General features: G+C 37.6%; 1 protein-coding gene across 1 annotated transcript in view; it reads right to left on the bottom strand.

The window, feature by feature from the left end:
• Positions 1–14,466, bottom strand: part of LOC128861183 (limbic system-associated membrane protein) — a 64,363-nt gene that overhangs the window by 34,061 nt on the left and 15,836 nt on the right. Inside the window, exons 2-3 of the mRNA XM_054099116.1 lie at positions 13,747–13,831; positions 11,365–11,703 (exon numbers count right to left, since the gene is read on the bottom strand). Coding sequence (XP_053955091.1) covers positions 11,365–11,703; positions 13,747–13,831 — 424 coding nt within the window. The remainder of the gene's footprint in view (positions 1–11,364; positions 11,704–13,746; positions 13,832–14,466) is intronic.

Below are 14,466 nucleotides of genomic sequence, written 5' to 3'. Positions count from 1 at the left end.
GTGTTCCCTCCATTATTTAATATTGCTTTGTACGTCAGTCACCAGATCGCCGTCTTTGTTCTTACAGGAAAACGCCCCGGTCTTAAAACCTTCTGTAAGCAACCTAACTTTCTGGTAGAATTTTCGGGCGTTGTTCTTATTGGCCAGCATCTCAAGCTCCTCGCACTTACGTATTTCGGGCTCTCGTTTCTTCTTTCGGATAATACGTCTCTCTTCCTTTTTTAGCTCTCTGTAGCGATCCCACATGGCTCGCGTTGCGCCCAATCGCAGCGCGGCTCTATAGGCGGCATCCATTCTTTCTGCGGCAGCATGACATTCCTCGTCGTACCAACTGTTTCGGGCTCGCCGGAATCCGACTTCTTCTTCGGCGACGGTACGTAGGGATTACGTACGAGGGTACGAGAAATGTTGCTCCATTGCTCGTGCATGCCGGTTTGTTCGGCAGTGTCCTCTTATTACTTATTATAAAATATAATATCGAAATTTAAATGCGTGTTGCTGCCATCATTTTTTGAAACCTCAGTAAACTTCATTTACGGGTTTCCTCCAACTATTTGGTATTAGCAGCCAATTGTGCAATTAAATTACCTTCTCCTTGTCTTTTTTTCATATCGTTAATAATAATTAAACAAACCAAAAACACCAAAATATACCACCAAAATAATTTCTATGAAGAAAAACCATTCACAACAGTACTGACAACTGATTGTAATCTGCCATATGTGAACGGGTAAATTCATTTTGTGGATTTATTGGTAATTAATGCATATGGGAACGCACTTTTACATGGGGTCTATCTCCTTCAATAATGTATTGGTGCTTCTCCGCTGTAGTAAAGCCAATATTACTCTATGGTGCTCTAGTGTGGTGGACTGCATTAAGAACAACGATACACAAAACACTTATGGAAAGTATTCAACGTCTTGGTGCACTCTGCACGAAAGGGGTAATTAAAACTACTCTACTCCTACGGCAGCACTTGAAAGAATACTCAAGCTACCCCGACTGACATTGCGGCAGCAGGTCTAGCAACTAGACTTAACGCAACGGGTGAATTTACATATAAAATATTTGGACATAGCTCAATAAGTTTGAGTTATCGGACCAATACGGACTATATGACTCCCAAATACAATTGGGTGAAGAGATTCTGAACAATAATAGAAAAGAGGGGTGGAAAAGAGGTATGAATCCTAGCCCCAATACGCTTAATATATTTACTGATGACTCGATAATGATGGACGGAGTAGGTGCAGCGATTTATTGCGCAGAGCTAGACATCAAGAGGCCAATTAATCTCCCTTACCACTTCAGTATTTTTCAAGCAGAAGTCTTTCCGGTAGGAAAGTCTGCGGAAATAGCACTAGCAAAGGCATCAAGCAATTCCAACATAACTATATACGTTGACAGTCAAGCGGCAATAAACTCATATGAAATTTCATCTAAAACTGACTAGACGCAGACAAACGGTTACATATCTATTGGGTACCCGGACATAATGGCACTGCACGAAACGAAATTGTAGATGAGATTGTCAAAAGCGCTGTTTACATACAATTCGAACAAGAAAACGATATACACATACTGAAACCTTTAAAAACGGTATACAATGACATCGCTGCGGACATGAAAACACGGATAGACAGGAAGTGGAATACTCTAGCCACTTATAAAACCGCAAAAATCATGTGTACACAGAATGCAAATAAATGCGTTAGTTTCGTACTAGCCCTGTCTAGAAAGGACACCAGAACCATCGTAGGTATACTGACAGGCCACAATTTGTGAGCGGCACACGCATACAACATGGGAATAGCAAACAATGATAGCTGAAAATTTTGCAATAAACTAGAAGAGAGGGAAACTCTTGAACACTTTCTATTTTCTTGTCCTACATTAGCTAAAACCCGAATGAAATGTTTAAGAACTCTACGATATGAGAGGTTAGAATTTCTCTCGGGGTTAGAGCTTCAGAGCTTAGTTAGATTCGCAAAAGACACAGGCTTATTACAAGAAGCCTACTACAAGGAAACGTAGGGGTCAAGCTCCATCTGGTACCATTAAGGACCCATAGATCTATGTGACTGCTTTCAGCCAGCCAGATCAACCTAACTAAACCTATATCCGGCCAAGACCTGTCACTTCAGCAGCATTCCCTGTATATGTATAGGGAGTGTTAATGCTACAACAACAAAAACCATTTATAGTTCCCCTTATTCTCAAGTTGTTGCTTTTCCGTACCATTTGCGAGACAGAGACTACGGGGCATTCAATTGTGGGAACCAGTTTTCGCCCCTTAGAGCTGGTTCATTTTAGTTGAACGCCTTTTTTTCGCCTTTTCACTGTAAGTGTGAACGAACGTGTTTTTCGAATCGCTCAGCGAAATAATATGTATAGCCAATAACTAGTGTGCACAATTGATCTGAGATAGTGACTCTAACCATCAAAAGTGCCAACTGACTCGTTAAGCTTTGCTTTGCTTTTCGATTGTGTATTTAAACATAAAAATCAAAAAAAAAAAAAAAAAAAAAAATAATTGGCGCGTACACTTCTGTTAAGTGCTTGGCCGAGCTCCTCCTCCTATTTGTGGTGTGCGTCTTGATGTTGTTCCACAAATGGAGGGACCTAAAGTTTCACTCCGAACGGCAGATATTTTTATGAGGAGCCTTTTTCACAGTGAATCCTATAAAATACCAATAATACCAAGGTGAATTTATTACAGGTGACAGCAAACACATATAAGTAAAACCCTACATGTATTTGTTGTTGCGTTTGGTGCAAGCATCACGTCAAAATCAGCAAGCAAATGTAAACATACGAATGTAAACATACCAATACATACAAACAAATCATATCATTTTGACGTAAGCCATACCTACGGCGAAAAATTCAGCTGGGTGAATGCTGTCACCTTAATAAATCCGCCTTGAATAATACCAAAAAACAGTTCTCTCTCAAACCAACCGCTTGCGGTCCGATCAAGCGGCTTTATGCCCTCGCTCGCGGATAAAGGAACAAAAGCAAACGAAATAAACAGTATGAGTTATCTTTCTCTGACTGCAGTTTTTCTCTCAACAATCACAACAAACACCAACACCACAACGACAGCAGCAACTTCAACAACATAAACAACAACAGAAGCATCAGTATCCAACTCAATTCGCATAATGTCAACGACATTAAACACATGCACTAATGCAATAGGGAGCAACGCGCAAAAAGAAATGCAAATTACACCCAAACGTACTCGCAGCTCTCGTGAAAAAGCCACCAATAAATCAAATAAAAGACAAAACAACATCCCACCAAACAGCAAAAACTGTTACAAAGGCTGCATGGTTTACAAATCCCTAAGAGTGCAACGCTGATTACAGGAATTAAAAACAATGATAAGCCAGCTAATCAAACAAATGTCGAACATGATGAACATCATAACACTTCTCGTCACCAAAAAGGATGACCAAGAAAAGACCCTTGACAATAGCCTTATGGAATGCAAACGGGCTAAGCCAACATATACTGGAAACTCAAAACTTCATCAGACAAAACAGCATTGACATACTAATGGTATCGGAAACACATTTTAGCGATAAATCTTTTGTAAGAATTCCAGGATATACAATTTTTTGTACCAATCATACTGACAATAAAGCACATGGACGCACAGCTTTTATATTAAGGCAAAATATTATATGTTATGAAATGGAGCAATTCAAAATGGATCACCTACAAGCAACGACAATTCAAATTAATGACACTCATGGCCTATTGACTATATCAGCTGCATACTGTCCACCAAAATTTAATAATAAAATAAACCATTATGTCGACTACCAAAATACACTTGGAAACAAATTTATAGCGGGGGGTGGTTTCAACGGAAAGAAGATGACATGGGGCTCAAGACTGACCAATACTAAAGGGAAAGCTCTACTTGACGCCATCAAAGAATTGAACTGCGATTTTATAAGTACAGGGGAACTCACTAACTGGCCAACTTGTCTTAGTAAAGTACCAGACTTGCTGGACTTTTTCATAACAAAATCAGAAAACTTAAAAATGCTGACAATTAAATCCTGCCTTGAACTTTCGTCTGATCATTCACCAATATCCTGACAATTCAAAAACGCCTACAACTAACACCTAGTCGGACACCCTATAACCATCTAACAGACTAGGAGGCTTTTATGGAAATAATGGAACAAAACGTGGACAGGAAAATCCCATTAAAAACTACCCACGATATTGAAACTGCAATAGCTTTTTTTAATGACACGACTATTATGTCACTAAGCCGACCCACACCAACTCTTCAACCTCAATCTACAAAATATAACATTCCTGACGCAATAAAAAAGAAACTAAAACAAAAGAGAAAACTAAGAAAAAAATGGCAGACTACAAGATTTCCGGATGACAAAAAACAAGGTAACAAATTAACTAAAGAAATTAAAGAACTATTGAAACAATGAAAAGACAAAAAACTAAACAATTACCTTAAAAATATTGACGCAACAAAATCTACAAACTATTCATTGTGGAAGGCGACAAAAAAGATGGTGGGAGCTACAATACGAGTACACCTCCCACAAACGGACAATGGGCCCGAATATCATCGGAAAAAGCGACTTACTTAGCTCAACATTTTAAAAATATATTTCAAAATGAAAATAAAACCAAATTCGATTTGACTCATACAACGAGTAATAAAGACGAGCACATCATCTAAAAAACCTCACTAACAGGGATGAAGCAATTAATTTCGACATTAAAAAACAGCAAATCTCCTGGATATGACCTCACCTGGGGAACAATTTTAAAGCATATGCCCGACAGAGCAATAATTTATCTCAGGAACGTTTTTAATGCTGCTATTAAGTTCAAACACTTCCTAAAGACATGCAAAATTGCCGAAACTATTGCGATCCCAAAACCCTATAAAAACGCGACGTTTGCATCGTCGTGCCGACCAATAAGTCAACTGCCGACAATATCAAAAATATTTGAGAAGCTACTCTTTGATCGCATAGATCCCATTATAACAAAAATAAATTTAATTCCTCAACATCAGTTCGGATTAGGCCAAAACATTCAAAAATCCAGCAAATGCACAGAGTCACTCACAAAATTAATAAAGACTTCAACAATGAACAAGTATGCTTGGCTGTATATCTCGACGTAGCTAAAGCCTTTGACAAGGTATGGCACCCTGGATTACTGCACATACTCCAATCTTGGTTGCCATATGACTACTTTCTAATGCTAAAAAGTTACATCCATCTGACTGCTAGGCCCTCAGTCAAAGCTCTCGCTGCAAAACAGAACCTTAATTTACAAAACGGCAATTGCACCAATTTGGAAGTATGGTATAGAAGTTTGGGGCACAGCTTCCAAATCCAATTTGACAATAGTGCAACGTACGCAGTCGAAGATACTTAGGACAATAACAAATGCACCATGGTATACCTATACCAAACGCTGACATTTACCGCGACTTAAACATCGACACAGTTGACGAAGCAATACAAATTGCGGGCAGCAGGCACATAAGCAGACTTCTGATACCCACAAATCCGACGATGAGGAAGCTTCCTGATGAAGAAAAATCCAATAAGAGGAGACTAAAACGAAAACCCCCAACAGAACTCTTGTAATATAATAATAAGAAATATGCTTATATAATTACTTTATTATTATTATAGTAAATATTTTACAAATGTACTACATATTTCTAAATGATCCTGAAGTGCAATGACCTTACAGTAAAAAAAACAAACGCCTGTTGTGTATCGGGCGCCATCAGTTTCTGTTTAAGTTTCGCTTGGGTTGGTTGCGTGGTATACTGCAATTGCGGGCCATATGCCCGGTCTTACTGCAGTTGTAACACCTTAAATCCAAACTTCTTCGTGTAAACTGAGGAAAGAACTCCCTCATTACTTTCCTCATGATTTCCTTCGTCGAGGTGGGCTCTTCTACATTAACCCGATGGACTTTGTGCACTGGCCTGCTCAAGAGAGCTGCTGATACCTATGTCAGCGTAAATAACACTGTTTCAGCAAACATTGCCTTCGGAGTTGAGTATGCTGCCCGTTTCGTGTCCGGATCTCGTATACCTCTATCGCGTATTTCTGCAAGCTGTTCTCTTGTGTTCTGATAGCGATTCGTCAGTTCCATCTGGAGCACTCGTTGCCTGTGGTCATTCCCGTAACGTCTTTCTATTACTGCCATCAGACTAGTAGTAGGACGTAGGTATACCGATCGGCTTCTGGAACTGACGGCAGTACTTCGGCGGCGGTACCCTTGAGCGAGACAGCCAATGCAGCAATTTTTTCTGCAGTACTCTAGTGATTTGTTGTTGCTGTTGTTTCAAACTGCAGCTTAAATATCGGAAAGGATACAGAGCCGCCGAAAGATGGTGATTTTACTTTCGGACCACTGGTTAACATATTCGGGCGATTCAATTGCAATTCACAGAGACGAGTCTTCACTGCATCTACCTCGGCCTCAATCGTTTCTATTTTCTACGTCAAATGTGTCTTCTCTGCTTCTAAGTTGGATATACGCGTATCTTGTTTCTCCAGCTGTATATTTATATTTGATGACAACTCGGCTGACATTTGTGGCATTTGCGACGACATTTCCGCTAATATATGCGCCGATATTTCCGATGACATTTTTGATTCCATTTGTAAATACCGCGATGATATTTTTGAAGACATCTGCGACAATGCAGTCATAATCACTCCCATGTCTATACTTGGTGAAGGTCCTGTAGGTTCTGTCTTCTCTTCCATTTTTGTCGATGACTTCTTCGCTTTTTTGCCCTGTCTCCATAGCTCCGCGCAGCCAAACTTGTAACTCTGCCTTGTTCCCAGTAGTTAACAATCCGCGCTGTTCCATTTGCTTCTTAAGCTGCTGACCTTTGAGTTCGCTCAACAACTTTTTCATGATCTTGTTCTTGGAACTTTATTCAACAATCCCACTTCTCACACCAATTGGTACCAATACAAGTGTTTTGGTATATTGATATATATGTATAGTATGTATATCAGTTATGTTTGTGCAAAAGTTCAATTGCATCTTCAATTCTTATAGTGTTACATATGTACATAAGTATGTGCATACGCACTGCAGCAAACATGACCTATCTCACGACGCAACGCCTTATCATATTTACATTTGAATATGCATTTATTAGTTCTTTTGGCAAACGAAATTTTTTTCAATTTACATTTTGTTACAGAGAATAATATATGTATGCATTATCCATTAACCATATATCCATTTTATAATGGCTTGATTAACTCCGTGTCGTTCGGCAGAAGAACATATCGAGCCGAAAGTGGCATTATCAAAAGCCCCCTCAATGTCCACGAACACGCCCATTGTGTATTCGTCAGCTTCCAGCCCGGCTTCAATCTTGCTAACAAGATCCTGTAAGGCTGATTCACATGATTTTCCACTCTGGTAAGCGTGTTGATTTCTACTAAGTGGACTTCTCGGCAATACCCCCACTCGAATATGTTTCTCTACCACTCGTTCTAGACTTTCCAACATGAACGATGTCAAACTGATTGGTCTAAAACTTTTTGCTAGGGAATAGTCATCTTTTCCTGGTTTCGGAATAAATACTACACTTACGCGTCGCCATTGGGATGGTATATAACCAAATGCGAGACAGGCTGTGAAGATCCTTTTCAGGGCCTCAATCAGCCTGTCTCCTTCTTTTTTAAGCATTGCTGGATATATTCCGTCAGGTCCAGGGGACTTAAAGTTCTCAAAGGAAGACAAGGAAAACCTTATCGATTCCCTTGTCACTATCCGACTAGCAATATACCAGCTGTACCAAGAGGTTCCACCGTTGCTACCGTTATTGTTGATGCCACTCTCAACTTCAGAGAGAGTTCTACTACCCGGAAAATGGGTTTCGAGTAGAGCATTAAACGTTTCCGATTTGGAAATGATGTATGAACCATCAGGTTTTCGAATGGAATCCAGCCTTACTGAGCGGTCTAAATGAAGGACCTTACAAAGTCTCGCTGTTTCCCTCATTTCTTCGACGTTACTGCAGTAATTTCTATAGAATTCAAGTTTGGCTTTCCGTACTTTTTTCTTATATTCTCTCTGTGTAAGCCGATGATTAGCCCAGTCCTCTTCTGTTTTGGTCTTCAAGGCCTTATTAAGAAGTTTCCTGGACCGTACACGAAGCTTCGACAGTTCAGGGTTCCACCAAAGAACCGCTTTCCCCTGTCTGATTTGCCTGAGTGGGCACAGTTCCTCAAAGCAATTGATTAAAGTACCTTCGAATTTCTTAGTAGCATCTTCAATCATTTCTGCTGATTTGAATTTTTTCAGGTTTGGTAATCGCTCGGTTACAAGCTCACCATACCTGTCCCAGTCCACATTTCGAGGATTCCTACCGGAAGGTATTGATATTGTGTCAATTCCCAGTCGGAATTCGATAAGACGATGATCAGATAGAGAGTCCTCTTCCAAAATTTCAGGAGCATAGCTCTTTTAACATCGAGTGTTCGATCAACCTCGGCATGATAATACATGCTCGCGGTCTCACATTCCCTTCACAATGAAGTATTTGTCCCCACGACATAGCACCTAGACCACAGATACGCTTGTGACATACCCATGGTTCTTGTATAAGTATTATGTGTGACACTAAATATTTTAAAACGTATGCAGTTTCCAAACGAATATTGACAACATCGTACAAGTAATACATGCAAATGCACATCATAATTTAGAAGGAACTCACACGTTACATAAATAACGTAACATAAATTTCATTCGATTTCAGTTAATTTATTCCAATTATCACATAAAGAAGATCTTATCAAATGTCAAGAAGATCTATATTCCGAACAACCACAGCAAGAACATCTGCCAGACGGGTTCCAAGAAAAATAAGCGAAACCTCAGTTTGCCCACCCAACGAAAACGCAGTGGATTCTAGCAACGCCTCGGTATCACTTCCCACTACTATATCGAGTTCAAACGTGACGCGTACAATGAGCAGCATGGCCAACATACAAACATCTTCAAACCCAACTGGCATCCTTGCTTTCATCAAAGAGCTACATACTTACCTTTGACGGAACCCCTAATCAACTGCAAGACTTCAGCGTTAATGTGGAAGAACTGATCACATTGATTAATGGAATCGACCAGACACCATACAGCTCTCTTCTACTAAGACGCTTTAAAAATGTTCAACATTGGTCTCATCTGGGATGACATCAAAGCTAATCTGATTCAACATTATGGTAAAAAAAATGTTACATACAAATACCAAAAATAATCTGGATAAACTTAATGATGCAAGGAAATCCGTGCTACCTTATCCACCAATGATAACATATTTAGGAAAGAAAATCGTAGAATTAAAGTAACACCAAGATTCTCCAAACAAAAAGTTTTACAAGATAATGGTAAAACACTTATCACCACACGCTCACAAAAAACCCTTAAATCTTAAATAAGACGAACAACATAATAATAATTATTATAAAATTTGGTTTCAATATACATATGTTACTAATTGTACTTAAACTCATTGTAAACAAAATATGGCATACATATATCCTTTTGTGTTGTGTTAGTCTCACTAAGGACCGCTAATTATGCCCAATCCACATAACAAAAATCAGCGGTATTCACCTGGACTCCCTGTTCCTAACCATCCGTTTCATTTTGGGGAGGGACACATATAAATGTAAGAAACTGAAAACTCTCTGGAACGGGTCTCAACAACACACAAACACATATACATTAATTCTTTGAAAAACTCACAAACACATTTAAATGTAAGAAACTGAAAACACTGAAATAAAAAATCACTTCTGTTTTTGCATCCGAATTGAGCAGACGTTTTATGTGCAGTGGCAAAACCCACACGCACACACACACACCCCATCCAGCTCCCGATGGCTACTCGCGCATGAGAATACAGTAAGTTGCAGAAAACTACATAAGTAGCTTATAAAAAAGTTCTGTGTCGGACATTTGAATACTAGGAGAAAATTTCGAAACAATTCTTTTATGTTCTCTGATAGTAGGTAAATAGTTAATTAGTATATTTCTTTACGTATGTACATAGTTCTTCAATTGATAAAAAGTGCAAAAAAACATATGCATATATCAGTAAGGTTAGAAACTTACTCTGAAATCAGAGCATTTTAAGGTTACTGTACAATTTGAAGGTTATTGTGCATACAATGCCGTGCCTATGAATGTGCGCTGGATTTCTTGAGAAGTTTTAGAGAATCGTAATATTTTTTTGCTGTGGCAAGTTCATATACATACGCACAGCATTTATATGTATAAGCCCATATGTATATAAATTCACATACACATATTTAAATTTGCATATGCCATCTTCCTGTGTGCCTGGTAATGAATCAATTCTCCACAAAGTTTTACAGAAGATTCCTTAGACAGACATAATATATGTATGTATGTATATATTTTTGGATAGTTTGCTCTTACTAAGTCACTATTGAACTTAGCATATGTATTTGTTTTCTATGATAAAGTGCCTGTGGCGGCTAGCCTACAGCGTTAACATTCTTTCTTCCTTCATACAAACGAATTTTACTCAACTGCTGTTTAATTTGACCAGGTGGGTATATTTCTGTTAACTTTTGGTGGAAAATATGTCTGTGGTGAACTACGCGCGCAAAACGAGTACCCCTCAAAATTCCATGCGTTCCCGTCATTGAGACTTCTCTATACATTAACGTTCTCTGCAGCTCTCTTCACATAATAGTTATAAATGACAGCATAAAAGAGATAGATACAGACGTATATGAAAAGAGAAGACTTTGTCCAAGGTAATTCCAAAACAAAAAAATAGGCGAAATGGGTCAACTAGTACGCCCTCTCTCCGTAAATTTAATAGCGTGCTATCGTTATAAACGAGCAAAATTACTTCAAATTGATACAAATGATGAACCCTTGAACGGAAATACGAGGCATCGAGGTAATAAAACGCGTCCAAAATTGGTATAGTAATGCTATCCACCTCACCTAAATTGGACTTAAAATTATTAAGATCGAATGAAAACCACACCCACTTTTATATTGAAGACTAAATTTCTGTTCGTCCCTCTGAAGTAACAAGCTATAACTCGTTTTGTCTATGAGTTTATTAGATTCCAAGAAATAATTAGACAGCCCAATTTTATTTTGCTAAAATGTTCCGGGTACTCGTATAGTATAGGTCAGTCCAGACCGAATTTTTGTACATCACATCAGATTTGTTAGTTCGTATATTTAGCATTTTGGCTTGTTTATTCACGAATTATAAATATGACAAAATTTAATGATATTCCGAAAAGCGTTAATACATACCTAAAATTTCGACCGTATGGACTTGATCACGATTTTCTTGATCCCCAAGTTGACATATATAGTCGCCTGCATCCTGCGTTTTAACGCTTGTTATTTGTAAATTGTAGTCTCCAACAATTTTAAATCTTTGATCTCTGGTGATTTTCAAGTGGCCCGCAGTTAAAACCGAAGAGCCTTTTCGCCATAATAGAACAAATGATCCCAGGTTTTGAACTTTACATGGTAATTCTATGGTTTCGCCTACGATTACTTTATATAAATGTCCACGCGATAAAAATTTCGGTGAAACCGTGGGCGAATCATGATCTGTCATGGTAAAGTATCCATCAGAATGGGATACTAGAAATTAGAATAAAAAGATTAATATAAATGTGATATAATGGAAATATTTCTCTTAATTTTTATTAATATTATGCATTAATTTAGAGTGTAAGGCAAGTGGGAGAGCCACGAGGTAAGGCAAAGAGTTACAGTGTTTATATTTATATATTATATATATACATATATATAATTGGCGCGCACGCCATTTCTAGGTATTTGGCCGATCTCCTCCTCATATTTGTGGTGTGCGTCTTGATGTTGTTCCTCAAATGGAAGGACCTACAGTTTTAAGCCGACTCCGAACGGCAAATATTTTTTTATTTTTATGACAGAAATACACTCGGAGGTTTGCTATTGCCTGCCGAGGAGCGACCGCTATTAGAAAAATGTTTTTCTTAATTTTCGTGTTTCACCGAGAGTCGAACCCATGTTCTCTCTGTAAAATCCGAATGGTAGTCACACACCAACCCATTTGGCTACGGCGGCCGCGAGTGTTTTTACCTACTTTTAAAACAACAATTACTTAATACTAAAGTTTTAATACTTTAAAAAGAAAAAAATATTTATATAACATACCTACATATGCCCAAATAATTGTTTTAAAAATATTTCCTAAGAAAGAGAGAAGTAATAGGGGGGAAAAAGAAATTTTAAGTAAATATGAAGATATCAGAAAGAGAATTACCCTTTCTTCGTACTTGTTGCCTACAGCTATATTATTTTGAAGCGCACACCTGTATGGAGAGAGAACACTTTCTATGTAGTTGAATACTTAAAACAGGGTATAATGGGATTGCGAAGGTCAGACCGTTAACCGGTTCTCAGCGAATTTGAAAGAATCATTTGATTGGATGTCGTCACCGGGTCATGACAGCGGGTTGCTTATGAGAAAAACTGAGATTTTGTTGGTGACATACGAAATAAATCAACACAGACCCCACTCATGTTGCTTCATTGCCGTCTGTACAAGGAATGATTACACGAATGTGTGGGTGTGTGTGAAATGAGCGGGCAGAATTCTGCTGCCGAATACCGTTGAAGCAGCTGAAGTTACTCGCACAATTTCGTTTTTCACCATAGCACAGTGGCTAAACCTGGTAATCTATCAACCTGACACGTAACAGTTCCCCTCAAAAATCTGGAACAGCACGGAACTGATGCTTCTCTATTTCCACCTTTTCTGTTAATAGCCTCAATATAATGCTTGTTTTTTAATAATGTTTTAAAATTTTATTAAATAAGTAATGAAATATGAAATAATTCAAAAAGAAACTTTTATAAATGAAATGGAAAATAAATAGAAAAAAAATATTATTACTGATGGGTATATTATAATATAATAGCACGGGAGATAGCCTACATCGTTAACATCCTTTGTTCCTAACTACGTACGAATAATACTGGACTGCTGCTAAATATGAGAAATATAGTAGTATCTTGCTGTTATTTTGTGATGCAAAATGTGTCGATGGTTTATTGATCTCGCAAAACGAGTAAACCTCAAAATTCCACGCATTCCTGCTATTCAGTCCTCTTTATAAAGGGTGATCGGATTGGAGGACCTTTTTCCAAAAGGGTTGTTTTGACAGATAGCGAGTAACTACTGCCAAACTGAATACATAATTTTTTTCAGTATTTATTGAACTTTATTAAAATTACATTACTACTACATTACTAAAATTATTCACGGGATACCGACCGAAGTCCTCCAGTGAGTCATTCAAAATTTGTGTTTACGGTTGACCGAATTACGGCGCTGTTGCGGCCAGCATTTGAAACGGATTATCTTTAAAAAATTAAAGTCATTAATGGTTCTACACAAAAATAATAAAGATTGCCCAAATAATTTGAATTTTCGTTGTTTTATTTCAGTTTAAAATCGATACCTCTAAATTGATCCCCCTTTACTAAATGTTATCTGGAAGTGTTTGCACGAAATGTGCTTGCCATATTAAATGAATTATGAACTCCCAAACTAATTTTTGATTTCTGTTTTGTGCTTCTGGTTCCCGCAAGTGAAGTAAATAACTCGCATAAAATTATAAATAAATGAATACTTACCCGTTGTTTTTATGTGAAAAATAATTGCTAGCAAAAAAAGCATAGTCCAAGTAAACCGCTGACACATACTTGAAATGCATTCCATCTGTAATAAAAATTACCTGTGTGTAATGGAGCATAATATGAGAATAATTAATTGCTTAATTATGTATGTATACCAATTTTTGCGGTAAGATCATCATTTATTTGAAATATTGTATGCCAATAATAAAAACAAGGTTTGTTTTTTCACAAAATCTTATTACAGTTTGTGATATTCTGTCTATGCCAATGGTGTCCAATTTTGATTGTGTTTTGTTTTCTTGTAATAATGTTGCATTTATTCCGCTCTAAGCCAGGGTTGTACAATTTGGGTTTTGGATTTTGGGATTCGTTTCTCGCTTTAAACTTTACAATACTATCAATTACTAGTACAACCTGATTATACAATAATTAACTTTGAGTATTGTATTCCATTGAGTATTGATATATGCGTGTTTTATTAAAACAACAAAAAAATTGGCATTTATTTGTGCTTTCACAATTCAACACGCGTCACTTCGTTTCCCTTAGTTTGTTTAGTTTAAGTCTCACAAATCACAATATTACCAAGCCATTCACTAAATTTTTACAAAAATGTAATTTCTCCTCCTTTTGTTTGTTTTGTGTTGGAAAAGAGCCTGACTGCAGACTTGTCAAAATCGGGAAAACTAAATTAACGGTTTTGGAAAGTATTCAATT

This window comes from Anastrepha ludens, chromosome 4, assembly GCF_028408465.1.
Source record: "Anastrepha ludens isolate Willacy chromosome 4, idAnaLude1.1, whole genome shotgun sequence".
Classification (NCBI taxonomy): domain Eukaryota; kingdom Metazoa; phylum Arthropoda; class Insecta; order Diptera; family Tephritidae; genus Anastrepha; species Anastrepha ludens.
The sequence above is the reverse complement of the archived record's forward strand: the minus strand, read 5'-3'. Positions and strand labels throughout refer to the sequence as shown.